We start from the raw sequence: 27662 nt of genomic DNA on the forward strand, positions 1-27662 counted from the left end.
CAAGTGTAAGTCTGAGTCAGGAGACCCTCAGCAGGATCCCTAACATACCTAACAACCTACATTTGCAGTCAACCAGCCAATAGGTCAGAGTGAGAGATGTCTTGAGTGGGGGGTTAGCCAGGAAGAGAAAGGAGAGGAGGAAGAGAGAAAGGCGAAGAGAGTGAGGAGGAAGCAGACAAGGAAAAATAGGGGGAGAGGAAGGAGGGGAAAACGGCTTCCCTGGTGGCTCAGATGGTGAAGAATCTATCTGCCTGCAATGCGGGTAGACCTGGGTTCTATCCCTGGGTCAAGAAGATCCCCTGGAGAAGGGAAAGGCAACCTACTCCAGTATTCTTGCCTGGACAATCTCATGGACAGAGGAACCTGGCGGGCTATGGGCTACAGTCCACGGGGTCACAAAGAGTGGGACAGGACTAAACACACACAAGGAGCGGGGAAAGGAGGGGAAAAGAAAGAATAGAAAAGAGAGGAGAAAGGGGAGGGAATAGGAGAAGAAGGACAAGGGAGAGGACAAAGAGGCCCATGCCCATTGGGACCTTGGCAAAGTGCATGGGGCAGGGCTGAGTCTGTGGTCCTGGCTGGTGAGGCCATGGCCTTGGCCATCGCGTTAGGTTGGGTGGAAGGTCCCTTCCTGGCATCAAGGTGGGCCCAAAGCTCAGTTGCAGAGCCCTAAAGTCTGCAGCCCTCAGGAATCCACTTGAAAGCAAATGTCGCTTTCAGGAACCCCTAGCTGGCTTCTCTGGGATGTGGAAATATAAGGGGTGGGTCCGTGGAGCTACTGGCTTGAAATAGGGCTGGCTGCTGGGGAGATCACAGGGAGCCCTAGAGCTGTTGGATGGAGCTGTAGGGCTGACCTGGCCTGGGCTGGAGGCGGAGGACAGGTCCTGCAGTGTCAGCCGTCCCAGGGGCTGCACTGCCACCTGCTGAGCGGCCCGGGCAGTCCTGGGTCCTAAGCTGCGGGGCTCACGCGAGGCCAGGCGTGGCGGGCAGCGAGTGGGAAGGACGGACACGGCAGGGGGTGCGCAGGTGAGCGCAGCCTCTTGCTCTCTGGCGCGCCTGCCCTTCCCGCCAGGGAGTTGAGTGCCCGGGTAAACACCAGGAGCGGTGTGCGCGGTGTATCCACGGAGAGACAAAGCCGGGGCGGGGCGGGGGCGCCGCCCGCGAAGCCAGGGCGGGGGCGCGGGGTGCAGGTTAGCCTTACCGGGCGCGGGCTGCCCCACCGCCTGGGATCACCGAGCCCACCCTGCGGACAGGTGGAGCGGGGGCGGGACGGCGGCCGGGCGGGTCCCGCCCTGGGGGTGGGGCCGGGCGGGGCGGGCGGGGCGGGGCCGCACTATGCAAATGTCGCCCACGGGCGGCCAATTGCCGGCGCTCCCCGCTCGGCTCCGAGCGCCCCGTCCCGCCGGCGGCCGCGAGACCAGAGAGAGCGAGCCAGCGAGCGAACGGCCGCGGCCCGGTGAGCCCCGGGCGCAACCCAGCGCGGCCGCCCGGCCCCACTCCAGAGACCAGGCGAGCACAGTGCCTGTGGGCCAAACCGAGCGCAGCGCCCCGAAGCCGAGCGCGCGCTGTCGCCCGCGCCCCGCGCCGGGGAATGCGCCCTCGGCGCGCCGGCCAGGGGGCGCCCGCAGCCCACCCGGGGGGAGGCGGCCCCGAGCGCCCCTGAGCCTTCCCATGGCCCGGGATGGGGTCCGGGGCCTCGACTGCTGACGCGCCCAAAGCCAGCAGACCCCGTTAAGCCGGGGCCGCGGCGCCGACCCCGGATCAGGCACAGCAGCGAGAGGGCGCGGGCAGGGCCATGGCCCCGGGGGGCCGCTAGCGCGGACCGGCCCAACCGGGAGCCGCTCTGCTGCCGCCGCCGCCGCCACTCGGGAGCCCAGGCCCCGCCGCCGTGGAAGAGGTGAGTGCGGCGGGAACCGGGAGGGAGCGGGCAGGCGGCCGGGCCACCCCGCGATCCCTTTGGGACCCGCGGCACTGCAACTCTGCGGAAGTGTCAGGGGCGCGGGGCTCGGAGAGGCAGGGCTCTTCCCGCGGACGCGAGGACGACAGGACTAGAGTGGGCGCTGTACCTGTCAGGGCTGCCGGGACCCTCAACATCGAAGCGACGTGGAGATGTGTGAAGGATGTGGCCTGCGGGGTCACCAGTGTGCAAAGCAACTTTTTCTCCGAGAGGTTCTGGGTGGGGGGGTGCTCCCATACGCCTCCTTGTTGCTGTAGCTGGAGACCTGATGCCCCTTCCCCTGGCTGAGCTCTCCCACTAATGCCTCAGGCAGCTCTCTTCCCTAGTAGGTACCCCTGCCCTGTCTCAGTGTCGGAATCTGGGGATCGTCTGCTGGAAGGGAAGCGCTACCCTGGCAGCCCCCTCGTGGAGGGTCTCCAAGATCAGCCGGGGCAGGACAGCCAGCCCCAAGGCTTTTCTCCCAGCCCTGTGCCAGCCCCCCGACCCCTAGCTGCTAGTCCGTGTCTGCCTTCCAGCAGGGCATTTTGCTTGGATTAGGGGCCCTGCTGTATGTGGGTAGTAAGTGAGCTGGGAGAGCCTGCAGTCAAGCCCCCCCTCCACCCCAATCTGGTCAGGCTGGGGCCCAAGTGGTGGAGTGGGCAGGGGACAGTAGGAGCTTGGTGGACTTGCCTAGAGCAGGTGGGACCAGAGAGTGTCAAGGTGGCCCAGGAGGGCTCGGCTGGAGCTAGGGCTGCAGGCCTGCCTGGATAAATAACTTCTGATTCTTGAGATAACTGTGTTATGAACACCAGCCCATGAACACCCGGGGGAGGTGGGGTGTGAACCTAAAGCGCTAATGTGTCAGCTCTGGAGATTGGGGGTTCTTGTCCTCATCAGTTCATCCAGACTGTCTCCCAGAAGCCCCTGTTCTAATTGCAGAGACAGAGAAACTGCACCCAGAGGTTGGTAGGTTCATGCCAGTCCCGGGGGTTGAATGGAGATGGAGCCTTTTCCCAGGCTGCACAGGGAGTGTGCCCGGACCCTTGGGGTAAGGTGTCCTGGAGAGTGAGGACACTGGGCATGCTTCCCCCTGCTGCTGCCCCTCAGTTCTGAAGGAGCCAGGCCCGGAAGTGCGGGGGTTGGGGAGAGGAGGGAACCTAGCCTCAGCCCCCTGCTGCTCTAGGCACACCTTGAGGGGGAAGATGGAGCCAAGCCCAGGTGACCTTGACTGGGAAACTCTGACCATGAAAGAGGGGTTTTCAACACCAGCTGTGCTGGGGTGTCTCTGGTTCCTGGTCCATAGGGTGTTGGGGGAGGGGGAAGCCAAGGAGTCGGAAAGAAGCTCTGGCCTGCTGGAGGGGGTGTCGGAGGAGCTAGATGAGGGGTAGGGTGCTGTTAATAATTTTTCCATCATGTCCCCCCCCGCAGCATTTCCATCCAGTTCTCAGCTCGCAGGAGCCAACCTTCCTTCCCTGAAGCAGGCTCTCCACCCCCCTACCCGCGCCCCCCACCCCTCCAATCCCAAGAAGTCTGGATCAGGCTGGACAATGTGACCTCCCAGCCCCCTGCCCCGCCCCCAGGTGCCTCCGGACCCCCTCGTCTGGCCGCCCCTCCCTGCGCCCCTTGCCAGCCCCAGCTCCTCGGTTCTTTGTTCCAGCGTCTCTCCTCCGTCCCTCCCTCTCTCCTCCCTTTCTCCTCCTCCCTCCCGCCTGCCTCCCTCCCTTGCTCCCTCCCGCCAGCCTTCTTTCCTTCCTTCTCTGCTCTCCTCCTGGTGGGCTCCCAGGTGGCGGCGGCTGTTCCTTCTCTGTCCACCCATCTGGGCTGGACCCGACTGCTCCAGGGGCTGCTCTGGGACTGGGGCTGAGTGGAATGCATCCAGGGGCTGGCAGGGGAGAAGCAACTGTGGAAATGCCTGCCCCATCCCTATCTCTGTCCTCCTCCTCCTTCCTTCTCCTCCTCTCCTCCATCCCCCAAGCTGCCAAAGAGGGGGGCCTAGACTTGAGCCTGAGGCCCCAACAGATTTGAACATCCCCGGTTCACCCCTTTAAAAGGCCAAAGCATTGTGGGAGGTCCCTGTAGGGGCCCAGTGGAGCAGAGCCCTCCAGGTTCCTGGACTCCGTGGGGGGACTCCAACACTGTCCTTGGTGACCCTGACCTTGTCACCATGAAAATGGATGTAGGAGAAATGAGGTCACAGGGAGGAGGGGAGGCGAGTCACCCCAGCCCCCTGATACCTCGGATCAAAGCTCTCCAAGGGACTCAGCCTGCATCTAGCCCTCCCGAGAGAGAGCTAGAGCAGCGTCTCCCCACTTCCTGAGCCCCACCCCACTAGCAGGTCGAGTTCTTGAACAAACATATATATATATATGTATATATATGCTTGTAAGGACTAGTGCAGGCATGCAAGCTTGGATGTGTGTATCCACAGCTGTTAGAGGGGCCTCCCAGGTGCACCCGAGGGTGCCAGTAACTGCACAGCCCTTTCTCCCACCCCCCCACCCCCCGCAATCAGGGCCTGTTCTTCAGTCAGCTCCAGCTTTGTGCCCCAGCGGACAGGGGGCACGGCTGGTTCTGATTCTCCCCTCCCTCAGCTAGCCTCCCTAGCACCTGTAATGGGAGGTTTTGATGGAACCTGAGAGGTACTGCAGGCACCCCGGAGGGGGTGTGTCCACAGAGAGCACCACATGGGGAATGGGCAGGCCACTTGAAGCTGCACTTCCTGTCCGAGGAATCACCAGTGGTTTGCTTGGCAGGAGAGGCAAGGGCTCAGGGGAGGTGGGTCCCGGGAGGACATCAGGGTCTGTCGAGTGGGACTGGACAGTCCTGATGTGGAGCCTTGCCTCAGTGGATGCCAGCCAGGGCAGGGGATTAACAGATCACAATACCCCTCACCCTCCCCTCCCCACCCCAGAGTCCTAGAAATGGGCCTAGGGTCCCTGTCTCCCATGGGAGAAGGAAGTAGACCTGGCAGTTCTGGGGGGTGGGGCTCACATTGTCATTGTTGCCCCCACCCACAGTGCATCTGGGTGGGGGGGTGTTGGGAAGTTGGCGCTGATTTTCGCCGGGAGGGAGCAATATGTTCTGACAACTGGTGCTGGGCTGCGTTTACCCAACAGCCAGCCTGCCTGGGGAGACAATATTTGAAAAACATTGTGTGGAAACTTGGGCCTGCTGGAGGTTTGTATCAGAGCTCTGCCGGGGACACTGAGGCTGGCTCAGACCCTGCCCCTGGCCTGCTGGCCACCCTAGCTCCCCTTCTTTGGTCTCTGTAGGCAGAGCTGGAAGTTTCGTGGGCAGGAAGTCCTTCTGTATGTCTGACCTGGATCCCTCCTGCTGTGATTTCAATAGAAGTAGACCCTGCTGTTCTTTGCCTTTCCTGTTCTGGCTGCTGTCTCTCTCTCTAGGCCATCTATGTGTTTCTCACTTATCCTCCGCTCTCTCCTGCTCCCAACTCAAATCATCAGGCTCAGGTTTCCCTTTACTGAGAGGAGAGATTTGGCTGGAGCCTGCAGGACTGGACCCATCTCTTCCCCCATTCCCTGAAGTGGGAGAGGAAGGAACAGCCCATTTGGTTGGGGGGTGGATGCATGGAAACTGGAGAAGGATGTAAGATCACCTCCTTGAGCTGAGTCCTGTGAACGGAAGTCTGGGAGCTGTGGTTCGGGAAGGGTTTGGAAAGGTCCGCTGGCCCCTGTTAGCCCTGTTGACCCTAGGCTGCACCCGGTTGCTTGGTCTTCAGACCCATTGTTAGGGACAGGAAAGTATATGAGATTTTCACATTATGGTATTCATGGCCCCAGGCTGAGGGTGTGAGCACAGAGGTACCTATCACCGTAGTTGTTCAGGTAGGGAAACTGAGGTCCCTTTGACAGAATTACACAAGAAAATGTTGGTCGGACAGGATACCTTGCTCTGCCTCACATATTTCAATCTTGTTCCTCCTCGCAGGTGTATAGACAGCTGCCTGACTCCTGGGCCCTAGGCCCCTTCCACAATGCCTGTCGCTGGTCTCCTCCTCTGGGCTTCCCTGCTCACTGGGGCCTGGCCAGCCGCCCCCAGCCAGGACTACCTCCCAGCCATGCCCCGGATCCGGCTCTCATATAAAGGTAAGAGGCTTCCTTGCAGTTCCCTGGCATCCCCCTGTCCAGAGCATGTTGTCCTGTTGCAAAGGAGAGAGAGGGAGAGGTCAAAGCAAGAAAGAACAAATTGTACAGCCACATGGGTCACACGGGGTGGTTTGTAGGGGTTGGGGGAGGTGGTGACTTGCTGGGAAAAGCTAGAGACTGGACTACTTAGACATTTAGAGAAGGGTCCTGAGTCTGGGCTGCTTCTAGAGCCAGAATGTATGGTCTCTGGGCTCAAGTCTGCAGGGTGTCTGTCCATGCGATGACTGGGGGAGACAGAGGTGTCACATCTTTCAGACTTGTGCTTGCAGAAGCCCTTCCCTGCCACTGGTCCTGCCCTGCCTGATCGATCAGACAGTCGGACAGACATTGAGGCCTCCAAAAGCTAGAGGAACAGGACCTGCTCCTCTGGGGTGTGATGTGCTTGAGTAACCATCCTAGGGGTCTCTAGGTGGGAGGGGCTTCTAGGAATTGGGGAGGGGGCTCTTGTGCTGTGACTGGAGGAGTCTAGGGCCCCTGGTGAGTTCAGGGGGAACATGTGCTGTTATGACAGGCCCGAGATCCCCAGTGAGCACTTTGCCTGAAATCACCGGAAGATTTTTGGGCTTCCCTGGTTGGTTCAGCCATAAAGAATCCACCTGCAATGCAGGAACCGCAGGAGATGTGAGTTTGATCCCTGGGTTGGGAAGATCCCCTGGAGGAGGGCATGGCAACCCACTCCAGTATTCTTGTCTGGAGAATCCCATGGACCAAGGAGCATGGCGGGCTACAGTCCATAGGGTCTCAAAGAGTTGGACACGACTGAAGCAACTTAGCACGCACACACAGTGGAGGCTTTTAATGATGAGTTGGGGTGTGCAGAGTGAGACACTGGTCCAGCTCCATCGCCTTTACAGCTAACCAGCTAGGCCGGTGAATACACGTGGCCCACATCCTCAGACATACCAGTGGCTCGCTCACTAGCCACTAACTCAAAGACGTGATCTAAAGAGTCTGCCCTTGGCCTGAGAAAAGACATAGCGACTGTGCCTGGGGGACCCGGGGTCACTGCTGAGTTTTTAGCCTTGGCCCTCCTCTGACCAGAGTGACTTTATTCAGCTGCCTGTCCTGGGGGGGCCAACTCAGCCCTGGCTGACTAGATTTCCAGATATACTTGCTAGGGTGAGTGGCTGGGCCAGCCTTTCCTTCCTCAGGCTTGATGAGGCCCAGCCCCTCCTCACCATGTTCCCATGTCCCCTAGAAGAACCCCTCTCTTGGCCCCCATATCATTCCTGCAACTTGATGGGGGGAGTGGGGAGTGAATTTCTGAGAGTGTGCCTAGGGAGGGAGGAGTCGTACGCAGGGCCCGAGAAATGGGCAAAAGAGTCGATCGTTCTGGGTCGTAAAAAACAACCCCTCTCCTAGGCCTGGGAAGGTGAGATATTCATTCCACTGATACTGCTACCATTCCCTGGTGGAAGTTCTCAGAGCATATTAATAAATATTGAAGGGGTCCCATCCTCCTCTTATTCCCTTCCCAACCCAGGGTGCTGGCAGGGAGAATAGAGCACCCCCCTACCCCCACCCAACAGGAGCTGGGAGGATGACTTGGTTTCCAGACCTTTGGAATCCTGGAGCCCAGACATCCACTCTGGGTATTTGTCATCATCTCGGAGACCTATGAGAGGAAGTAAAGGAACGAGACAGAGGGAGGGTCTCTGGACGCTCCTTTTAAACCTTCTTGGACCTGCAGGGGCAAAGGGACAAAAGATTTTGTTCCTGTTTTCCAGAGAGAGAAACTGAGGCTCAGATGAGGGCAGGGCCAAGGTCAGGCAGGAGGCAGAGGCAAGGCCAGAAATAGAACCCTGGTGTCCTGGTCTTGCCGACGCCTGACGCTCACATCGGTCAGGTCGATTCCCTCTCAATTAGCTCTGAAGCCGACACCCGCACTGACTAAAAGCCCAGCTCGCTGGCAGCCAGCCTGTGGCGCTGACTTGTGGAGCCTGGGGCGGGGCTGGAGGCTGCCTGGGGCCACCCCATCCCTGGGCCTCTGTGCCTTTGCACACGCAGGTTTCTCTGTCCTGAATGACCTTTCTGTCTCCCACGTGATCTCCTGTCCTACTTTTATGCGTGGATGCCACTTAGTTTAGTAGATACTTGAGTCCCTGCCATGCGCCAGGCCCTGTGCTGAGTACTTGGGACTGTGCAGTGAACAGGGTGGGGCGCTCCCAGACAAAGTGGCTTAAAAGGCAGTGGACACCCAGTTGGCCCATGCCTCCTGGGAGCCCAGCACTTACTGTGCACCAGGCCCCAGGCACCCTTCTCCCCTGTCATGTTGGATGGTCTCAGCCAGGACATACCTATGGCGCGGCCCTCAGTGGTGGGTAGGCCCTCAGTGAGCATTTGTGGAGTAAGAATGGAGACTGACAACTACGGAACCTGGGGGTCCTGGCCTGGCTGTGTCTAAGGGTGGGGGGACAGCCTCCTGCTGCATATACCCAAGGGGCGCAGAGAGGGCTGCTGTTAGGAGCCCTGATGGTCACGGCGGCTCCGTGCCTCAGCTTCTCCATCTGTGGATAGGTGAAAGCAGCTGGCCTACCAGGCCTCGGGAATTTGGCCTAGGCACATCCCCTCCCCTCCTTGGGCAGTTGGGAGATGCTAGTTCCAGCCCAATCAGCCCAGACCCTCTAATAAGCCAGAGGTGCTGCTGGTGTGAGGGGGGCCACGCTGCCCAGGACAGATAAAGGAACAAAGGCAGGAACTGGGCCAGGCTTGGGCTTGCTGCCTGCCCATCAGCCTGGGCACCCCAGCCAGGCCAAAAGCCTGGAGAGGGTGTAAGAAGGGGCCCAGTTGAAGCAGGAGGACTCCAATGGCCCATCTCCTGTCCTGTCCCACCAGAAGCACAGCCAGGGTCATGCAGAAATGAGGGTCAAGTGGGGAAGGCTTTCCGGAGCAGGAGAGGCATTCTTTGAGTGCTCATGGATGCTTAGAACTAGTGACCTGGCCAGCAGGACCTTCTTTCTTCCATCCATCCTTGCCTGGGCCTGGAGTCCTCTTAACCCCAGAGTCACTGGCCAAGTCTGGCAGGAAAAAATACCCTCCTTCCCCCACCCTGAGATTGTCCAAGCCCTGAGGTATCACCTCCCACTGCAGAGGGAGGTGTGAAGGTCCTGCCAGCTCCTTTGTTCAGCCTAGGGAATGTTTACTTTTTCCCAGGAAGCCACCCCCACAAGACACAGCTCCTGCCTGGGCTGGCTTTGGCCAGGACTTGAGGTCAAGAGGTGTTTAGAGAGGGAAAGGGGTCTTGTGATGACCTGAGGTGGCCAGGCTACTGAGAAACTGAGGCAGGAGTCGGGAGATGGAGTGGAAGGTCACCTTGCCAGGGGAGGTCAGGAAAGATGAAAATAATAGAAATAACAGTAGGTACCCGTGATGATAACCAAGTGGTAGTCCCACCAAGACCTGGGGAGGAGGGCTGCCTGGGTTTCCTGTGAGGAATCAGACCCAGAGGCTTTCCCCGGTCACTCAGGAGCCAGACTCAGATGGAACGTGGCTCCGCCTGATGCCCGAGCCTGTCCCAAGACTGAGGCTGGAGGGCAGGCTGGGGAGGCAGGCCCAGCCATCTCCCACGAGCTCAGGCTAAGCCTCGAGGACCCTGCAGTGCCGCCCGTAGCCTGTCCAGGCTTACTTCCCAAGGAAAGCACTGGGTTCGCACTGGGCAGGCTTCTTGTGCTCTTTCCCACTGGAGAAACAGCATCTGGGTTTGCTCCTTTCCTATGAATCCAGCTGTCCGCCACCCCAGCCCCTCCACTGATCAGAGTCCCCTGGGAAGCTGTCTCCCTTCAGAGAAGGAAAAACAGAGTCCAGGAGAGGAAAGAGCTCTGACATCCAGAGCAGCCCTGGGGTTCAGCCTTCTCAGACTGGGCGTATCTGGCTTGCCTGGTGGGAAGGACATTCTGTAGGTGGCAGGTGAACAGGTGGGTGCTGGTCACCACCCCCAGCCCACATCAGCCCAGCCTCTGAGTCTTTGGGGTAAATGGCCCAGAACAGGGCCACCACTTACATCATTTGTGTGTGGCTGAACGAGAGTCACCAGGCCTCCTTATTAGGAAATGAGGAGATTGGAGGTTAGGAAGGGTCACAGTCCGTTTACTTCACCCAAGGGAGAGTGAGTATGGGGTGAATACGGACTGAAGTGGAAGTGTCTCTAGCAAGCCTCATCTTAGCTGCCCTGACTGAGCAGGGGTGGGGGCAGGCCTGGGGAGCTTAAGGACCCTCCCTTGCCCCATAGGGGCTCCCTGGCCAGCCAAGCAGGCTTAGAGCTTGAGATTGAAAGGGAAGGGTGAGAAGGAGCTTGGAGGCCAGGGGTGGCACCAGAAAGCTGGGTAGATGGCTTTGACAATTACAGTGAAACTTGGCGATCACAAATTGGGGAGGGCTAAGTATTCCAGGATGAGCCAGACAAGGGAGGAAGGAAGACCCAAAGCACGAACTTGAGCCCAGATCCCTGCATCTGGGACCTCAGTTTTCCTGGAAATGGGAGCTACCCCCTCTCCTGAGATGGACCTTCAAAGTGGCCACTTGGGGAGTTGGGAGGTCCTGGGGGGCTGGTTGGCTGCCCCTCAGCTGGCCATGGATCTCCGTCAGAGAGAGCGGGGCAGGTCCTTGTGCTTGCTGAGAACCTGCCCGAGGCCCCGCCGGGGTCAGCCAGGCCAGGGCCGAGGGCCTCAGCTGTGGTCCTTCCAGGTCCCGCCAAGCTTCAGATGGGACCGCCGCTGGCTGGGCCTCCGCAGCACAGGCCTTGTCTCTGGGTGCCTGGCACGACGCCTGCCCCTCCCTCCCTGGCTCCAGCTTCTCTTGGCACGGAGTGAGGAGCTGGTGCATGCTCAAGGAGTAAATCATGTTCCTTGGCAGCCCCCGCTGCTTCGTAATCGTAAAGAATTTAAAGAGAAACCACCAAGATAAAAATCTCATCCTGGCTCATAAAGGCATCTTTTACCCTGTGGCTTGGGAGGCAGCGGCCTCAGAGTGGGCTCCTGGCTGTCTGCTGTGTATGCGCACCTCCAACCCCGTGACCCCTCCAGAGGTGGTGGGGGATCCAGAGGGATGTCTCCAAAGCTGCGGGTCTCCCTGACAACTGGGAGACCTCCATCTCCTCCCCCAGGTCAGGCAGAGCAGGGCACTTACATTTGGTAGAATGCAGAGGTGATGCTGTGCTGGTTGAGAGGGCTGGCCTGGAAGGCAGACAGACCCCTTCCTACCTTCTCAGCTGTGTGATCTCAGACGGGTAGCCTAAGCTTTCCCACCCCTGGTTTCTCCATGTAAGGTGAGGATGGCAGTGGTCCCGTGGAAGCAGCATCCAGAAGTCTCAAACTGCCCAGCTTGCATCCTGGCCGTGGGTAGACCTTACATAGTGAAGTCCCTCTGTGTCCTGTTGCCTCATCTGTAAAATGGGGATAAAAAATGATGCTGACCTCATTGTGTTTTGAGTATTAACTTTGTGTACACCGTTGTGGCTCTGGTGAAAGGAAGTCTCAGAAACTAGGAGCTACTCTGAGGTTAGCAGACGGGTGAGGGCTAGTCCTGGGGATGCCCAAGGAGTCTGCACCGCCTCACCTCTCCCTGTAGATTTCTACCCTGTGGTGAAGCAGACGGTGTCTGGAAAAGGCTGCAAAAGATGCCCTGAGCCCTGTGGGTGGAGTGGGGTCAGGAGGAGGAGGACTTCTGCCGTGAGCATCTGGACAGGCATTTTGGAGGAAGCTGTATCTCCACCCGGGGAAGGGAGATTTCTGGAAGAACAGAAGCAGAGGCGGTGTGTGTGGTGCAGCACTTGGGGAAAGGGCAAGATGCTGGATAGGGCTTGCTCTCGGTGGTAGGATATAAAGTTTGTGTTTTCTCCTTTTTGGGTTTGGTTTTTAAGCTCTTTCTTTCATGGCAGAGGTACCACATACATACTTGGGGAAAGACAGTGCATTTGGGGAGGGGATGCCCTGGGGGGGTCTCTCCAGAGACGGGTGCCACAGTCTGGTTTGTGCCCATGATCATGGTGCCCATGATCAGCTGCAGTGACCTCCCCATCCCCACCCCCAATCTGAGCACTGTTCTGGCTCCTACAGCTTGTGCTCGGGGTGACCAGACTTGGACTGCTCACTTGGGCATCTATACAACTGGGCCGAGAGTGTGTGTGCTTGGCCTGACCTGGCGCTGTCCTGGGAATCTGAGCCCCGCCTCAAGAGAGCCCTTGGAGCTTTGGAGAAGCAGAGAAGATTCCTGCTGCATTTTTCTTAGAAATAGCAAGAGGGCCTTTGCCAGAGGCCTGGATGCCAGAAGGCTCCGATCTGAATCCAAAGCCCAGCTCACGTGGGTGCCTGAGCTTGGCAGGCCTGCAGGCCCCCGCCCCCCCAGCTTGCCGAGCAGCCCCAGGGAGAGGGTGGAGGCCTCCTGGGCTCCAGACCCTGATCACTGATCCTGACCCAGCAAAGAATGGGGTCTGGGCGGTGGCTGCTGGCCTAGGTTCCAGGAGGCCGGCCGGTGGCCGCGGGAGGCCCAGCTAGGCTGACTTGTGCTGTTCCTACTGGGACTGCCGGCAAGTATTGCCCATCTGCTGCATCTCTGCAGGGCAGGGACAGTCCCAAAGTAACAGCCCCTCCAGGGACCAGGAGGCCTTTGGGGCAAAAGGCCTTGGCTCCACTCCCCTCCCCCCAGTCTTCCTTCCTTCCTGCCCCCTGGTCCCCTCTTGCCTCCATCTCCTCCGTCACCACCATGAACCCTGCTTGGCTTCCTACCCGGACATGCTCTTTCCTCTCAGGTCTCTGCACCCGGCCAAGAACCTTGTTTCTTCCCATTTAGGGCTCCATGCTGATGCCCTCATTTCCTTCCAGGAGCAGAGTCCACCGTGTGGACCTGCTGGTCAGCCCGCGTGGGTGGCTCCTGTCAGTCTTACACTATAACTGCAGAGCAGCTGCTAGAATGCGGGGGCCTCATGGGCTCCTGCGGCATCCGGGATAGAATGGGTGGCACTCCGGGCTCCTCTACCCAAGGCTGCCCATGCTGTCATTTTGCTCAGCACTCTCCAAGTCCCAGCACCAGGCCTGTGTAGAGTACTCGCTGCCTTTCTGGACTGGTGACCAGCTGAGTCCTGCTGGACTCCTGACACAGCCCCACCATATGCCCCAGGGCTGACCCTGAGCACACAGCTGCCTGTGTGATTATGCCTCAGTTTCCCCACCTGAATACTGGGGAGGGAGCTAAGACGGTCTGGGATACCCTGGGAACCTCTGGGTGGGTGAATGGGCCTGCAGGGACGGACTCCAGGAGTCTGAAGAGGGTAGAGATGGGGGCGGGGCCCAGGGCAGGGGGAGGGTCCTGACACCCACCAGCCTGTTGGTCCTATCCTGGCCTGTCCGTCTGGTTGATTTATCAGAGTAAATGAGCCATGGAGAGTTTGTTGTCTTTTGCAGTCACAGAGGGGAGGAGGAGGTGGAGTAAGGAGTGAGGGGCTTCCGGGCCAGGTCTGGAATGTGGGAGGAGGGGTGGGCCCCCAGGCCTGCGGAACTGGAGGCTCTGATCCACTCTCCCCACCTGAGAAAGGGATGGGTAACACCCTCCCCTCAGGACCCGCCCCTCTTCCCACTCACTTCCCACTTCTTGGGGGCACATTCCAGTGTGAGCTGCTTGCCTGGCTCAGGCCCTCTCCTCCCACCCCAGGCTTGGGGGCTACCCTGCTCCTTCAAGCCTGCCTCCTTGACCACACTGTGTCTTTTCCAGGCTGGGCTAGAGCTCTGAACTTTGCCTGGCCCACAGATTGCCAAAGGTGTCCTCCTAGGCACACCATTCGGGTCCAGGTAGGATGTCCTGGCCGCTGGAGCCACCAGCCCAGACCTAGAACAATCAGGCATCATGTGGGCCTGGGGCTGGGCAGGGTTCAATGGAGGCACCTGGATGGAGGGCCCCCTACCAGCTAGGACACAATGATTGAAAGTCATTGGACATCCTTCTTGGGGAGAGGTGTAGGGCCAACCTCTGCTCTCCTCCTGTGTGTGCCAGAGGGTGACCTTGCTGCCGCTTCCCACCTGCTGGTTTTTCCTGGGTCGGGATGAGCTGTGCCCCCAGCCTGTCTTCTCCTGGGCGGGGCAGGTGGGCGCTGGGGCGGAACGGGCGTGGGAACAGCATGCCTGGGCCTGCCGGGCCCCAGCCTCCAGCCCTTTGCCCCTAAAATGGGAGGGGAGCCCGCAGCAGAGTTTAGCCCAGCTGGGCTGCTCCAGCTTGGTGTTTACTGAACAGCTGCAGTGTTTACAGTAGCTCTTGAGAAGGGGCCCCTTGTTCCAGAGGATTTCCTATCCTGAGGGTCCCATCAAGGTCTGATCTTACCACCTCCCCATATCCCTGGGATAGGCATGTCAGGGAGCCAGAGACTACAACCATCTCCACCCTCTCGGCCACTGTCTTGGTGCCTGTCCCTCCGCTGTCCACTCTGGCCTTGGGTCCCTCTCCCCTGGAGAAGCTGACATTCCCAGGAAGTGGCAGCTCTAAGTGGTAAAATACGGTAACAGGGTCCCCAGTTCAGACTTTTAAATTAAATTCAATCAGAGCTGTTATTGAATATAAACACGCGGAGTCATTTACATGTTAATTATGTTGAATGGACTACGAGGCCATAATTAGTTGCTAATTGGGTGAGAGCTGCTGTAATTGGTTTTGCTGGCACCGACCTGGCTCACCTGCCTAGGGGGAAGAGGGGCGAGTATGGATGGCTCCTAGGGAGGCCTGTGGGTCTCCGCTCTGGACAGCCTGATGCAGAGATGGGACTGGAGAGGGAAGAGTTTGATGGGCTTGGGGCCAGAGGAACCTAGAGTCTGCCCCCCATCCCAGGAAGCAGACAGATTAAGCCCTAGGCAAACCCCTAGGTCTGGCTTCTAGGGGTTCCCATCTAGAACATCCCGAGGGGTGGCGGAGGGAAGGGACTGGGGGAATCAGCCCCTGAATCAAAGGTGATGGCCTCCCCTGCTCAGCCCCATGTGGGACCTGGACCTGAATAAATGGTACGTGCCTAGGAGAGGATTAGCACAAGGCACATGTCACCCCGGTGTATCCCTGCAGATGCCGGGACCCTGGCACTGAGGTGTGTGGGAGGTGGGGTGCTGAGCAGGGAGAAAGATGCCTGCAAAGGCTTTAGGGCTGCCCTGCCCCCTGCTCAGCCTGGCTGGAGCTCCGGGGTTGCAAGGCTGCGGCCAGGGGCTGAGGCCTTCCGGCTGGCCGCTCATTAAAAGAGGATTAGGCTGAGAGCCAGGGGGCCAGCCCAGCCCCTAGGCCTTCCTCTGGGGCCCCTCACAGCTTGGGGGAGTGATGAAGGGGCTGGGGGCCACCCCTGCCCAGCGCCCACGAGGGTGTCCAGGAGGGACCCTTCCCCTTCTGCTCCTGCCCCCATCTCCTTTTCCATCTTGGTTTCCCTCCTCAGAAGGACTGGAGGATAGAGACCTAACAGAGACCCTGGCACACCCCTGCCCCTCACCCTCTGCCTCATTTCTCTTCATCTTAGGAATTAGGGCTGCCCCAGCCCACATGAAGTCAGAGGTCAGGGCTGGGCTGCCAGGACCTGTCCATCAGCTCGCAGTACCCATGCACAGCCCCGGAGGTGACACTGTCAGTCAAGGCCTGCTGCTTTGTAGGGCTGTAACCAAGGGGGCGGGGTACCCATCTCTGCTCCAAGACCCCCCTCTTGCAGCAGCCCCTGCCTCACTGGCGACAGACCTGGTGTCCTAGAGACGGGCAGCAGGGGTCGGGGGCCGCCCACTCGGGGTCTGCGGGTGAGGGCTGCAGACACGCCCCCTCAGCACTATCCTCGCCCACCTCCTCCTTTCAAGTGAGGCATCAAGTGCTTCCCAGAGAGGAGGAAACAGAGACCCCCCAGGATTAGGCTCCTCTATGCTGAGAAAGTTCCTGCCCATGGACCTTTGCCAGGCCGTTCTGGGCCAGGACCCCAAGTGTCTAATGGCCATGGGAGACTGTCAAGGCTGGGAACGGCTGCGGAAATGAGGTGGCCGATGCCAGAAAAGGCTCTTCCTTCCCGATGACGGGAAAAGCCTTCCCGGATGTTACCCCACCCAGCCTGTGCCCAGCCTGCAAGAGGGCCTGGGGGTGGGGAGCTCGTCCCTGGAGCATCACCCAGGCACACCACCCTCTCTCCCCAAAATGAGAGCTCATCCAGACTTGAATCCCTGGCACCCGCAGAGCCTTGGATTGGGCTGGTTGTGCCCTGGCCCCTCCGTCTGTATTTTCCTGGGGTTGCGGCAGGGGGGTGACACTCCTGCTATCAGAGCTGGGCCTGGAACAAGTGGAGCAGAGGTGGGGACTGGCCTGAGGACGTGAGCAGCCTGGGTCCATGTCAGCTCCTCCTCGCACACCCATGCCTGCTTAGGCCCCCAAGTGCCCTGGGCCCAAGTCCCTGCCCCTCACTGGAGCTGGCAGCCCTAGGCTGTAGGCCTGCTGACGCTGCAGGTGTCAGAGCAGGATGCCCAGGACTACTCAGCCACCACCTGCCTTCAGCCGCACTTCTTGGAGGAGTGAAGACCCCCTGTTCTTTCACCCTGTGGCAGAGGGGAGGTGGGGACAGGATACTAGTTTCAGTCCTTGCCTGGTGACCTAAGGTGAGCACCACTCTCCCCTGGGCCTCAGTCTTCCTGTCTGGAGCTGGGGCTGCAGGGCTGTCACAGGGACCCTTGTTGTAATTCTTTACTACAATCTGGTTTGCAGGAAATGAGCACTCAGTGACCCCAACTGGGCTCCTGAAGCCCATGCCAGGAGCCCATGGCAGGGCCAAAGATTCCTGACCCCTGTCCCACCCCTTCCCTACTCTATACAGCCTTATGGGGGTTCCCCACACCTGCCTGTTTCCACAGTGACCAAAACATCACATCCTGTGACAACAGAGCCATTGACGCCATATCCCGTGGCCACTGGGAGGGGTCCCGAGGGTCCTGAGTCATGTGCCCTGTAAGTGGAGGACGAGTCACCTTCCGGCCCTGGCCCTCCTGGCAGGCAGTCCCCACCACCACCACCAGGATGGGCTCTGCCAGAGCTGCCCCCTCCTTCGGTCCAAAAGGCCATGGACCTGGGCGGGAATCCTGCGCTCTGCGCACTCCGATGTGTCACTTTCCTGCTCTGCCTGTCATCTGTAAACTGGATGCTGTGAGCACAGGGCTTTGCTCATGATAGACACGGGATGACTAAGACAAGGGATGATTCCCTCCATTCCCATCTCTACCCACAGGGTGGGGACCCGGAGGGAGTGAGGGAGGGTCAGGTCACCGAGCCTCCTGCTCCTCCTGTAGGTCTGTTTCCTCACTGCTGAATGGCCCTCTCCTCTGTCCTCGCAGCACTTTGAACTTGAGAGGGGGATTTGGAAAACTTGAGGGGTCCTGGCACTGTAGAGTGGGAGGGCTCAGATTATAGGGGCCCATGGGGCTGGGCAGGGATGTAGGGATTATAGCCGGTTGTATCCCTGGGGCTAGATATTTGAAATTCCCCCCAACCCTAGATCTCTGTGTCTGAAGGTGCCCACTTGAGCCTCGCCTCCCTTCCCTCTGTTGCCCCCCAAATGCCCCCTAGCCCAGCAGGACGGGTAAGGGCACTGTCAAGGCCATGCCCCCAGCCAGGGTATAAATAACCCCTGGCGGGCTGTCCCAGCCTGGGGGGGCTCCGCTGGCAGCCCCACTTCCTCTCTGGCCACTTCCTGGCCCTGGGGGTGAGGGAGTGTTTACTTTCCTGTTGTCACGATGGCTGGGTGGCCAGGCGGGGGACTCCGAGTGGCCCAACAACAGGTGCAGGACAGGTGCCCAGGCTGCCCTGCCCAGGACTTCAGAGGCACCGCCAACGAGGCCGAAGCCAGGCAGGGATCGGCCCTTTGATCCCTTGGCGTCCCTGCGTCCCAGCGGTGGGCCAAGGTCATCACCTGTATTCTTTTGTTGCCATAGTCAGGGCTGGGCAGGGCACGGCCTCGGACGTGGCCTCCGGGTCTGCTGTGGGAGTCCCCTGGCTCCTGGCCCGCCTCACACGCCCATCTCAGCACATCCTGAAGCTCCCATTCAGAGCTGCTCTCAGGCTCAGCCTCTCCAGCCCCCTTCCCAGCTCTCCAGAGCACAGCGGGGGGTCAGGGTCAGCCAGGCCAGTCAGAGACAACTGCCCCTAGTAGAAGGCAGCCTGGGCTAATGGGAGAGAGCCCCCTGCTGGTTCCACCTTGAGGAGGACCTCAGATCCCAGCTGTTCCCCCTCTCCAGGTCTCTCCCTCGAGTGCCCCACCTGTGAAATGGGTCACCAGCTGTGGGGCAGGGAGATTGCACATGTTTGATCTCCCTTGGGTGCCTCATGTGGCGTAGGACCGATATGTACAGGTGTGTATACCTGGGCTGGGTGCATACATGCATACTGTTGGTTCTGTGTGCCGCCAGCTCAAGTCTCCTGTGCTGGTGAATATCCATCACCCTGGTTACAATCAACTCCTCTCTGGTGGAGCTGAAAATAGCTGGGGGTGGGTGGAGGAGGGGCCTGCCACAGGGACCCCTCGGAACTCCCTCTCCCAGAGGAGGAAGGTTCCCAAGTTTCCTGGAATCCTCTGTCATTGGCGTGTCACTAGCTAAGTTCCCTCCTGTCTTTCATCCTCAGAAAGGACGGCTTTCCCCCAGCAGCCTGTGGGTCAGTGGGCCACATGGAAGGGAAACTGATGAGTCAGATGGACACTGCTCCCAGCCCCTGGGGGTGCTGTAGCTCTAGAGGGCAGGCCTCTTTCCTGGGAAGGACTTCCTGGCTAGTTCCAGGAAGTGGCCTGAGGGTTCCACCATCAGCAACCCCATGGGGTCTGGGGGAAGCCCAAGATATCTTGGGCAGTTTGCTTCCAGCAAGGCTTTCCGGTGTCCTGGCTAACCTGCTTCTGACACGGTGGGGACCTTGTGTGTGCCCGCTTTGCCCCCTGCCTTGTTGGCAGCTGGGGTGAGGACTGGGTGCCCCGGCTCTGTGCCAGCGTCTTCGGGCTTCCCTTGATGCACCTGCCCCCACCCCCACCCCCCTGCTCATTAACCCTTTTAGGCCCCTGTGGGAAGCTGGCCCCACCCTGAGCGTGGGAGCATTAACCCCCACCTGAGCAGAGTCTTTGATGCCATCACGCACCCTGGCCTGCGCCCACTGTGCTTTCATTGGGACCTGGAGACTGGCTGGGCTGCTGATGAATCAGGGCCCCAGCTTTGGGTGTGGCCCCTTCCCTGGCTTGCCCACCCGTCGTCCCATTTTCTCCTCCGAGAATGTCAGGAACTCAAGAGGTTACCAAGAAGGCTCTGCAGGGGAAGCAGAGGGCTAAGAGGACTGTGGGGCGGGGTTACTGCCTCTGTCGAGGGGATGCTGGCTGGCCTCCAGGTGCCCACTGCTGCCCTACCCTCCGCCCACAGAGCTTAAGGCCACAGGCACCGCCCACTTCTTCAACTTCCTTCTCAACACAAGCGACTACCGAATCCTGTTCAAGGACGAGGACCACGACCGCATGTATGTGGGCAGCAAGGACTACGTGCTGTCCCTGGACCTGCATGACATCAACCGCGAGCCCCTCATTGTAAGGGCCAGGCCAGATGTGGGGCGGGGGATGCTGGGGGACGTGAGCCCCAGGGTGCGGGGCCCCTGCCGGCAGGCCCTCTGATCCCCCTCTCTGGCAGATCCACTGGGCAGCCACCCCACAGCGCATTGAAGAGTGCGTGCTCTCAGGCAAGGATGGCAACGTGAGTGCAGTGGGGTCCACGGGTAGGCTGGGGTGGGGAGGGCAGGGGGCACGGGGACCCCAGGAAGGCATGGGGCCTGGCAGGCATCTGGGGCATCTCCTTGGCTTTCCCTCCGGCCCCAGGGTGAGTGCGGGAACTTCGTCAGGCTCATCCAGCCCTGGAACCGAACACACCTGTACGTGTGTGGCACCGGAGCCTACAACCCCGTGTGCGCCTATGTAAACCGTGGCCGCCGCGCGGAGGTAAGCCCCGCCCCGCCCCGGCCCGATGCCGCCCCCACTAGGAGCTGCCTTCCAGGGTTCTGACGGGAGCACGGGCCTGAGCCCCAGCCCTGCCACCTCCTGGCCCTGTGGCCGTGGGTGAGTGACTTCTTCCACCTCTCAGAGCCTCCGTTTCCGCACCTGAAAACGGGACTTATAGCTGCCTTTCTCACAGGTCGGTGTGAGGAGGCGGCAGTGAGCTGATGCTCTCAGAGCACTTAGCACTGTACCTGGCGTGTAGTAAGCACTCACTCCATACCCGGCAGCAGTTCTCTTGGCTTTGCCTGTGGACGGTGCCCCCTGCAGCCAACCCAGAGGGCCTGGCGGGGGCCTCAGCATTAGGAGGCTGGATGCCTGGGTCAGCTTCTGCCGCACGGCCTGGGGGAGAGCTGCCCCTTCCTCAGCTCTGCCCGCCCACCTGCCCGCTTCTACCCCACTCCATTTCCATGTGGGCATGCGTGTGAGCTGGTGTGACCTTGTAGAGTGTGTGTGAGAGCGACTGGACTGAAGGGGCATGGGTGTGTGCAGGCGTGCCCCAGCTGTGTGGACATGTCCTCACGGCGATGAGCCATGTGTGAGCTCAGGGGGCCCAGGTGCGCCTGTGTGTGTCCCTGGCATGTGTGGTGTGAGAGGCTGGCAGCCCAAGCCCGCTCCCCCAGCCCCTGCCACCCCTGGCTCTAACCCATGTTCCTCGTCTTCTCAGGCCACTCCCTGGACCCAGATGCAGGTGGTCAGAGGCCGAGGCAGCAGAGCCACCGATGGCGCCCTCTACCCGACGCCCACAGCCCCACGCCAGGTGGGCCTCATCCCTCCAGGCCCTTGCCAGCCAGTACTGCCTCAGCACCGAACTCACCCCGGGCCTGACCTTCCAGCCAGGAACCCGCACCCCAGGCCAGCCTCCCCAGGGTTTTCTGTCTACCTGTGTGCCCCCTCCCACCCCTTTCCCTGCAGTGCCCTCAGGCTCTGAAGGCATTCCCAGTTGGACTCGTGTCAGCCTCAGTGTGACGAGAAATCATGAAGTCACCAGTTGGGGAAAACAGGAGCCCTGGGGACAGCCATCCCTCCACCCTCAGAACACGTGTGTAGACATGTGTGAGCACATACCAACATACGCGTGGGCACGCGTAGGGCACTCTCCAGCCCACACCTTACTCAGCACCCAGTGCGGGAATATGGCGCGTATGTTCAGCCTGACGTAGCTCTCAGGGGTTCGTGCCCCAGGCCTCCCTGGTCGTGCATTAATGCAGGTGTCCTGCATACCCCCATGTCCGGGGTGGAAGGGGCAGAACTGTGTTTCTACTAGGCTTGACCTGGGACAAGGCTGGGCTGGGGGGCACTGGAGGGAGGGGGCACTGGGGGCCGGGGCTGGGGGGGGCCGGGGCTGGGCAGGGGCGGGCAGGGGGGCAGAGGCTGCCGGTGAGTGACAGAGCAAGTGGTCACTTGAGCTGGTGTGTCTGTGGCAGGGAGTGCTGAAAGGTGGGACCGCTCAGACTGTGTGTGTGCGCTCCCAGGGTGTGAACAATGGGTTCCGTGTGTTGGCTGTGGCGCGTGCCGAGCTTTGTGTGCAGCCCCGTGTGTGTGCAGAGTGGAACTGGAAGCAGGCCTGTGTGCACCTTCCCATCACCATCCCTGCCCCCTGCTGCGCCTTCTTCCTGCCTCTTGCCTGTCTCTTCTCCCTCCCTTAACCTCGTGAGCTTGTCCTGGTCCCAGTGCCTCTACCAGCCTGCCTCCTAGCATCTGCAGGGATGGGCTGGGAGGTCTGGGGGGCTTTGTGAATTCCACGTGGTCCAGGCTAGACCCCTCAACTCCCAGCTCCCCACAGAGATGTGTGGGGCTGGGGGCTCTGCTGAGGGGCAGGGAAAAGGCCCTGCTCTATTAGTTTGTCCCAAGGACCACAGGTAGGGCGCAAAACCCAGCAGCACAATAACCTCAGAGCCCTCGGGCCTGGCAGGACCTGACGGCAAAGGGCAGGACCCCAGGCCCTTGGCCAGTCCCCCTGCCCTGGTCAGGTCGGCAGCCCTTCTGTGGCCTGAGACTGGCAGCCACAGCTCAGAGAGGTGTGCCTCTGTGGCCCACTGGGGGGCCCTGGGCAGAGTCTTCCTGAACCAGTTGGCATGGAGGGGCTGAAGCCCCCATAAGCCCACCTCATGCCCCTCTCATGGTCCTCAAACCAGAGTCCTCTGAGACCTGTGATGTCCAGGTCTTATCTGAGACCTGGACCAGGAAGCAACTTCTTGGGAACCCACAGCATGGCCGTGCCCTGGGACACCTGGCCAGATGGAGTTAAAACCCAGTGAGATCTGGGAAGGGAAGCAGGGTGGCTTCAGGGTTCCCCTGGGGGCTCACTGTCACCCTGGGAGCCTGGTGGACCTCACCTTCCCTGGCTGTGGGACAGCCTGGACGACGCTGCGCCCCTCTCTGCCCTGCAGGATTACGTCTTCTACCTGGAGCCTGAGAAGCTCGAGTCAGGGAAGGGCAAGTGTCCCTACGACCCCAAGCTGGACACAGCCTCAGCCCTCATCAGTGAGTGCCCTCACCCCACCCCAGTTCTGTGGCCAAAAGGTGTGACCTCTGCCTCTGGAGCAGGGAGCATGGCTCCAGCACTTATCCCAGGGAAGAGACTGTGAGATTGCCATGTCTGAAACCCGTCCCCCGCAGTGTGGCCTCTCTTGGAAAGGGGAAGGGTACAGACCAGACCCCAGTAGCTGAGGGGCAGAGACGAGGTGGCATGAGTCTCCATCCAGCCCCTTGGATGGGGGGTGGGGTGGGGATAGGCTCAGGGGGCCAGATTCTACCCTGAAATCCACATTGGGGTCCATGTGAAGATCAGAGCCCTCCAGACTGCAGCCTCCCTGGGAAAAGACAAGTGGGGTCTGCACTGAGGCCTGTATGAGGGCTGGTCCCAGAGTGTGCCTTAGATTGTCTGGGAGACCAGGAGAGGCCCACAAGGCAGCACCAATGGAGGGTGTTGGCCCAGAGACTGACTGGGAGAGTTGGTTTCTGGTCTGGCCAGGTGTCTGGGGGAGTTGGGAGAAGGTTCTCTGAGAAGGAGTCCTGCCTGGGGCCTCAGGAGCAGCTGCAGGCCCCTACCCCCAGGTCGGGCAAGCCCCATGCTGACCCAGGTCCCTGCACTCAGCCTGTTTTCCGGCTGCCCAGCAAGTCTGCCTCTCAGCAGCTGCTGGGCAGTGTGCCACCTCCAAGCCTGGGAAAGGCAGTGGGTGGGCTTTATCTTCCCCCATCTTGGGAAGAAGGTCTCCTAGCTGGATGGCAGGATCCAGACCAGGGAGTCCGATGGGGGAAGACCAGACCTGCTGGGAGGACCTTAGAGGAGCACCCTTGGAATGGTGTGCTGGAGCCAGCGCACTTCAGATTTTCTGTTAAATGTTCAGGTATTTTGTGGGCCAGCTATTAAACACAGATATTATTAAAAAGTCAATTATATAAGCTTACAGTTAAATTACTGTAAAGACAAAGTTTGTAAAGATACTCCAAACTCATTACTTCCTAATTATTTTACTACGTTTTATTATTATCTATACTCTTGAGATTATTTACATCTTCTGTGAATATCCGTGAGAAATACTATCCACTGGTTTGAGCAGCTCTTCCCCACTCTGCTCGGTGATTCAGGGTAATGGCTTGAAATCAGCCATAGTGGGAGCATTTACACCATAGATATTGGCTCTGGCTGCTTATCAGAGTCAACTGCGACCAATCCCAGTCTTCCGAGAACCAGTCGTCAAAACAGTCCCCAGCGCCCCACTGGTGGTACAACTGCCTGGGAGAACCTGAGCGGGGGAGATGGGCCCCTGCCCCGGAGGTCACCTGAGCTGTGCACTGTCCCCCTGACTCACTGGCCCACCTGCAGATGAGGAGCTCTATGCAGGCGTGTACATCGACTTCATGGGCACGGACGCAGCCATCTTCCGCACCCTTGGCAAGCAGACGGCCATGCGCACGGATCAGTACAACTCTCGGTGGCTCAATGGTGAGAACAGCCTGCAACAGCTCTAGCGGGCAGCATGTCTGGGGTGCTGCACGGAGACCCTAAGGCAACACTCATGGAAAATCTGGGGGCCCTTGACTGGCTAGGGCAAGGGTGGTTTCTTATCCCGGGTTAAGGGAAGAGTTGGGGGTGTTCCTGCACCTGACCTGGGCAAGAAACCTTGTCTGAGGAGGGCCCTGCCTGCTGACTCCTGCCCGCCCGCAGACCCTTCTTTCATCCACGCCGAGCTCATCCCTGACAGTGCCGAGCGCAACGATGACAAGCTCTACTTCTTCTTCCGTGAGCGGTCCATAGAGGCGCCGCAGAGCCCTGCCGTGTACGCCCGCATTGGGCGGATCTGCCTGGTACGAAGCCCCTTTGCTGCCCCCTGCCCAGGCCCAGTCCTGGCTCTTGTCAGCCGGGCTTTGGCGGGGTCTTGGGGGTGAGCGAGCTGATCTGACTCAGCTCCTGCCCACCCCCACCAGAATGATGACGGCGGCCACTGCTGCCTGGTCAACAAGTGGAGCACATTCCTGAAGGCAAGGCTGGTCTGCTCTGTGCCAGGCGAGGATGGCATCGAGACCCACTTCGACGAGCTCCGTGAGCACCTGGGCGGGGCCAGTGGCCACTGCAGGGGAGGGCGGCCAGATGGGTAGTCAGGAAAGCTTGGTGTGCCCCCTCCCTGGAGTGGGCAGGGCTCTGGGGCTCCTGGCCAGGGTACACTCCCAGCCCCCTCTCTTTCTATCCCCAGAGGATGTGTTTGTCCAGCAGACCCAGGATGTGAGGAACCCAGTCATCTACGCTGTCTTCACCTCCTCGGGGTGAGGCTAAGGCCAGGGCCAGCAGTAGCAGCGGGTGGCAGTTTGAGGGGCTATGACTTGTGGAGGACCCCATCCTGGTGGGGAGCTGTGGGCGAAAGCAGGCTGGGGAGGGGCCCTGGGCCAAGGGTCTGCCCCACCCACAGCAGCAGCCTGCCCTGCCCGCAGCTCTGTGTTCCGAGGCTCTGCCGTGTGTGTCTACTCCATGGCTGACATCCGCATGGTCTTCAATGGGCCCTTTGCCCACAAGGAGGGCCCCAACTACCAGTGGATGCCCTTCTCAGGAAAGATGCCCTACCCACGGCCCGGCACGGTGAGGACCACGCTCAGCCTGCCTTTCCCCTTCCTCTCTTTCTACGAGACCTCTGCTGGGTCAGGCCCTTTGCAGACGTGGGCCCCACCATTGTGACACTCATAGCCAAGTGGCGGGCGGGGGGAAGGGTGGACCACACACACGTATAAACTCCCTATTCACCCGCTATAAAGTTGAAGTTAAAAAGAAAACTCCACCGTTTACAAACAGTGTCAGGCTGTGAAAGAAGCCAGCTAGGATCCTGAAACAGAGACGGTGGCTGGGTGTGGCAGGGTGCACCCTCTGGGGGCAGGGGCAGGGGTTGTTGGGGAGCTAAAAATTGTGGGGGAAGTCTTCAAGACAGGCTGGAGGTGGGGGGGTGGGCAGGAGCCCCTGCAGGGAGGCGACCCACCGGATCTTGGTGTGATGGGGCCACTGCAGGAGTGGAAGCAGGAACACATCATGATCCGATCACATGGCTAGGCTGGGGCAGGAGCTCCCGCTGAGCAGGGGGTGGAGTCGGGGGCAGGGGTCTGGAAGAGCAGTCTGAGGAAGCAGACAAGTGGGTGGGGATGAGGACCTGGAAAGGCCATGGTCAGCTCTGCCAGATGGCTGCCACAAGGTCATGGCACGTGAGCTGGGGAGATGGCCATGGGACCTGGCCAGGTGAGACCTTGGGACCTCAGCTGGAGCAGGACCTGCAGAGACGTTGGGTGGAGGGCAGAAGCCCAGATGGGGGGCGGCTCTGAGAAGCGGAGCAGGGGAAGACAGCAGGTAGGCACAGACAGGGGAGACCTCTTCTGGAGCGAATGGGCCCGGCAGGCCCTGGGCGGGCTGGGCCTGACGCTCATCACCTGCCTGCAGTGCCCTGGCGGAACCTTCACGCCGTCCATGAAGTCCACCAAAGACTACCCTGATGAAGTCATCAACTTCATGCGCAGCCACCCGCTCATGTACCAGGCCATCTACCCTCTGCAGCGGCGGCCCCTGGTGGTCCGCACAGGCGCGCCCTACCGTCTCACCACTGTGGCCGTGGACCAGGTGGACGCAGCCGACGGGCGCTATGAGGTGCTTTTCCTGGGCACAGGTACCCACTGCTGCTCCCAGCCCCTCCCACGCTGGGCCCGCTGGGTGGAGGGTGCTGACCCACAGGGCTGGGCCCTGACCTCCTAGGGGGTTGCTACAAGGTTGTCCCTGTCACCCCTGCCACCTCCTTCATCCTATGGAGCCCTCTATTACCAGGATAACTGAGAATGGGGGTGGGGAAACCCCATTCCCATCCTCATCCCTGGTGGCCGGGAGAATGGGGACCCAGGGTGCCTGGGGACCCATGTTTGGGCAGGAAGAGGGAAGACAGAGGCAGGCACTTCCAGGACACCCGGGTCCAAGCACACACATGCTCTCGTGTGCACATGCAGACCACATTCACCGCTGTCCCAGTAGTTGTCAACCCAGGGGAACGCATCCTGCATCCTGTTCTCAGCTTCCCAAACGAGGGTCTGGGGGCAGAGGGGCAGACTCTAGCTGTGGCACCCTCCTTATGCAGGGCCAGCCCCCTTAGACCTCTTCCCCTCATCTGGGGGCTGCTCTTCCACCTTGGCATAGAGCACGCCCACTCCACTGCCCCTGGGGGGTCTGGGCCCTGGTGGGGGAAGGGGCTGAGGCTGGTGCCCCTTTCCCAGCACCCTCAGCCCCGCTGAGGCCCTGCCCGGCCCGTTCCAGACCGCGGGACAGTGCAGAAGGTCATCGTGCTGCCTAAGGACGACCAGGAGATGGAGGAGCTCATGCTAGAGGAGGTCGAGGTCTTCAAGGTGGGTGTGACACCACCCGGGCCTGTCCCACTCACCACAGCTGCCCTCGGTGCCACCTCCTAACCTCAGACCTCCAGGTCAGGACAGGAAGGGGGGTCCCTAGGGTTGCACGCTAACGCCTGTTTTCTTCTAGGACCCAGCACCTGTTAAGACCATGACCATCTCTTCCAAGAGGGTGAGTTTAGGCCAGGTGGGCTGGGAGTGGGCATGGAGCCCACCTCCCCTTGGGGTCAAGCCCGTGGTAAAGAGAGATGGGGGATATTGAGGCACCGAACAGGAAGGGGAGGAGCCCAGCTCAGCTGGCTCCTAAGGAAAGCTGGCTGCCAAGAGGGAACTGACAAGCCCCTACCCCTGCCCACAGCAACAACTGTACGTGGCCTCAGCCGTGGGCGTCACACAGCTGAGCCTGCACCGCTGTCAGGCATATGGGGCCGCCTGTGCCGACTGCTGCCTCGCCCGGGACCCCTACTGCGCCTGGGATGGCCAAGCCTGTTCCCGCTACACAGCGTCCTCTAAGAGGTGCAGACCCTGAGACCTTGGGAATTCTGACTAAAAGGCTCTGTCCTGGGGGTCTAGAGATGGATGTGATATATCCCTGGGGGGTCTCTGTGGGTGAGGCATTCTAGTAGCCTGGAGTTTTGGGGTTCTAGAGACCTGGTGGTGGGGAGTCGGGGGGACAAGCTTTCTTGAGAATACT

The 27662-nt window shown here is 60.2% G+C and overlaps 1 protein-coding gene across 4 annotated transcripts in view; it reads left to right on the top strand.

The window, feature by feature from the left end:
* SEMA3F (semaphorin 3F) overlaps positions 1–27662 on the top strand; it is a 37754-nt gene that overhangs the window by 7584 nt on the left and 2508 nt on the right. For 2 of the 4 annotated variants that reach the window (XM_027522541.1, XM_027522542.1), the window contains 15 exons: positions 5885–6042; positions 19476–19636; positions 19737–19799; positions 19922–20041; positions 20763–20855; positions 22489–22582; positions 23928–24047; positions 24270–24409; positions 24530–24644; positions 24796–24865; positions 25031–25175; positions 26019–26241; positions 26877–26965; positions 27099–27140; positions 27327–27484. In XM_027522541.1, coding sequence (XP_027378342.1) covers positions 5931–6042; positions 19476–19636; positions 19737–19799; positions 19922–20041; positions 20763–20855; positions 22489–22582; positions 23928–24047; positions 24270–24409; positions 24530–24644; positions 24796–24865; positions 25031–25175; positions 26019–26241; positions 26877–26965; positions 27099–27140; positions 27327–27484 — 1745 coding nt within the window. In that variant the 5' untranslated portion in view covers positions 5885–5930. Of the gene's footprint in view, positions 1–1386; positions 1898–5884; positions 6043–19475; positions 19637–19736; positions 19800–19921; positions 20042–20762; positions 20856–22488; positions 22583–23927; positions 24048–24269; positions 24410–24529; positions 24645–24795; positions 24866–25030; positions 25176–26018; positions 26242–26876; positions 26966–27098; positions 27141–27326; positions 27485–27662 lie in introns of those variants that run through there. The other 2 variants (XM_027522540.1, XM_027522543.1) reach the window with 2 other exon arrangements.

This window comes from Bos indicus x Bos taurus, chromosome 22, assembly GCF_003369695.1.
Source record: "Bos indicus x Bos taurus breed Angus x Brahman F1 hybrid chromosome 22, Bos_hybrid_MaternalHap_v2.0, whole genome shotgun sequence".
NCBI classification, from domain to species: Eukaryota; Metazoa; Chordata; class Mammalia; order Artiodactyla; family Bovidae; genus Bos; species Bos indicus x Bos taurus.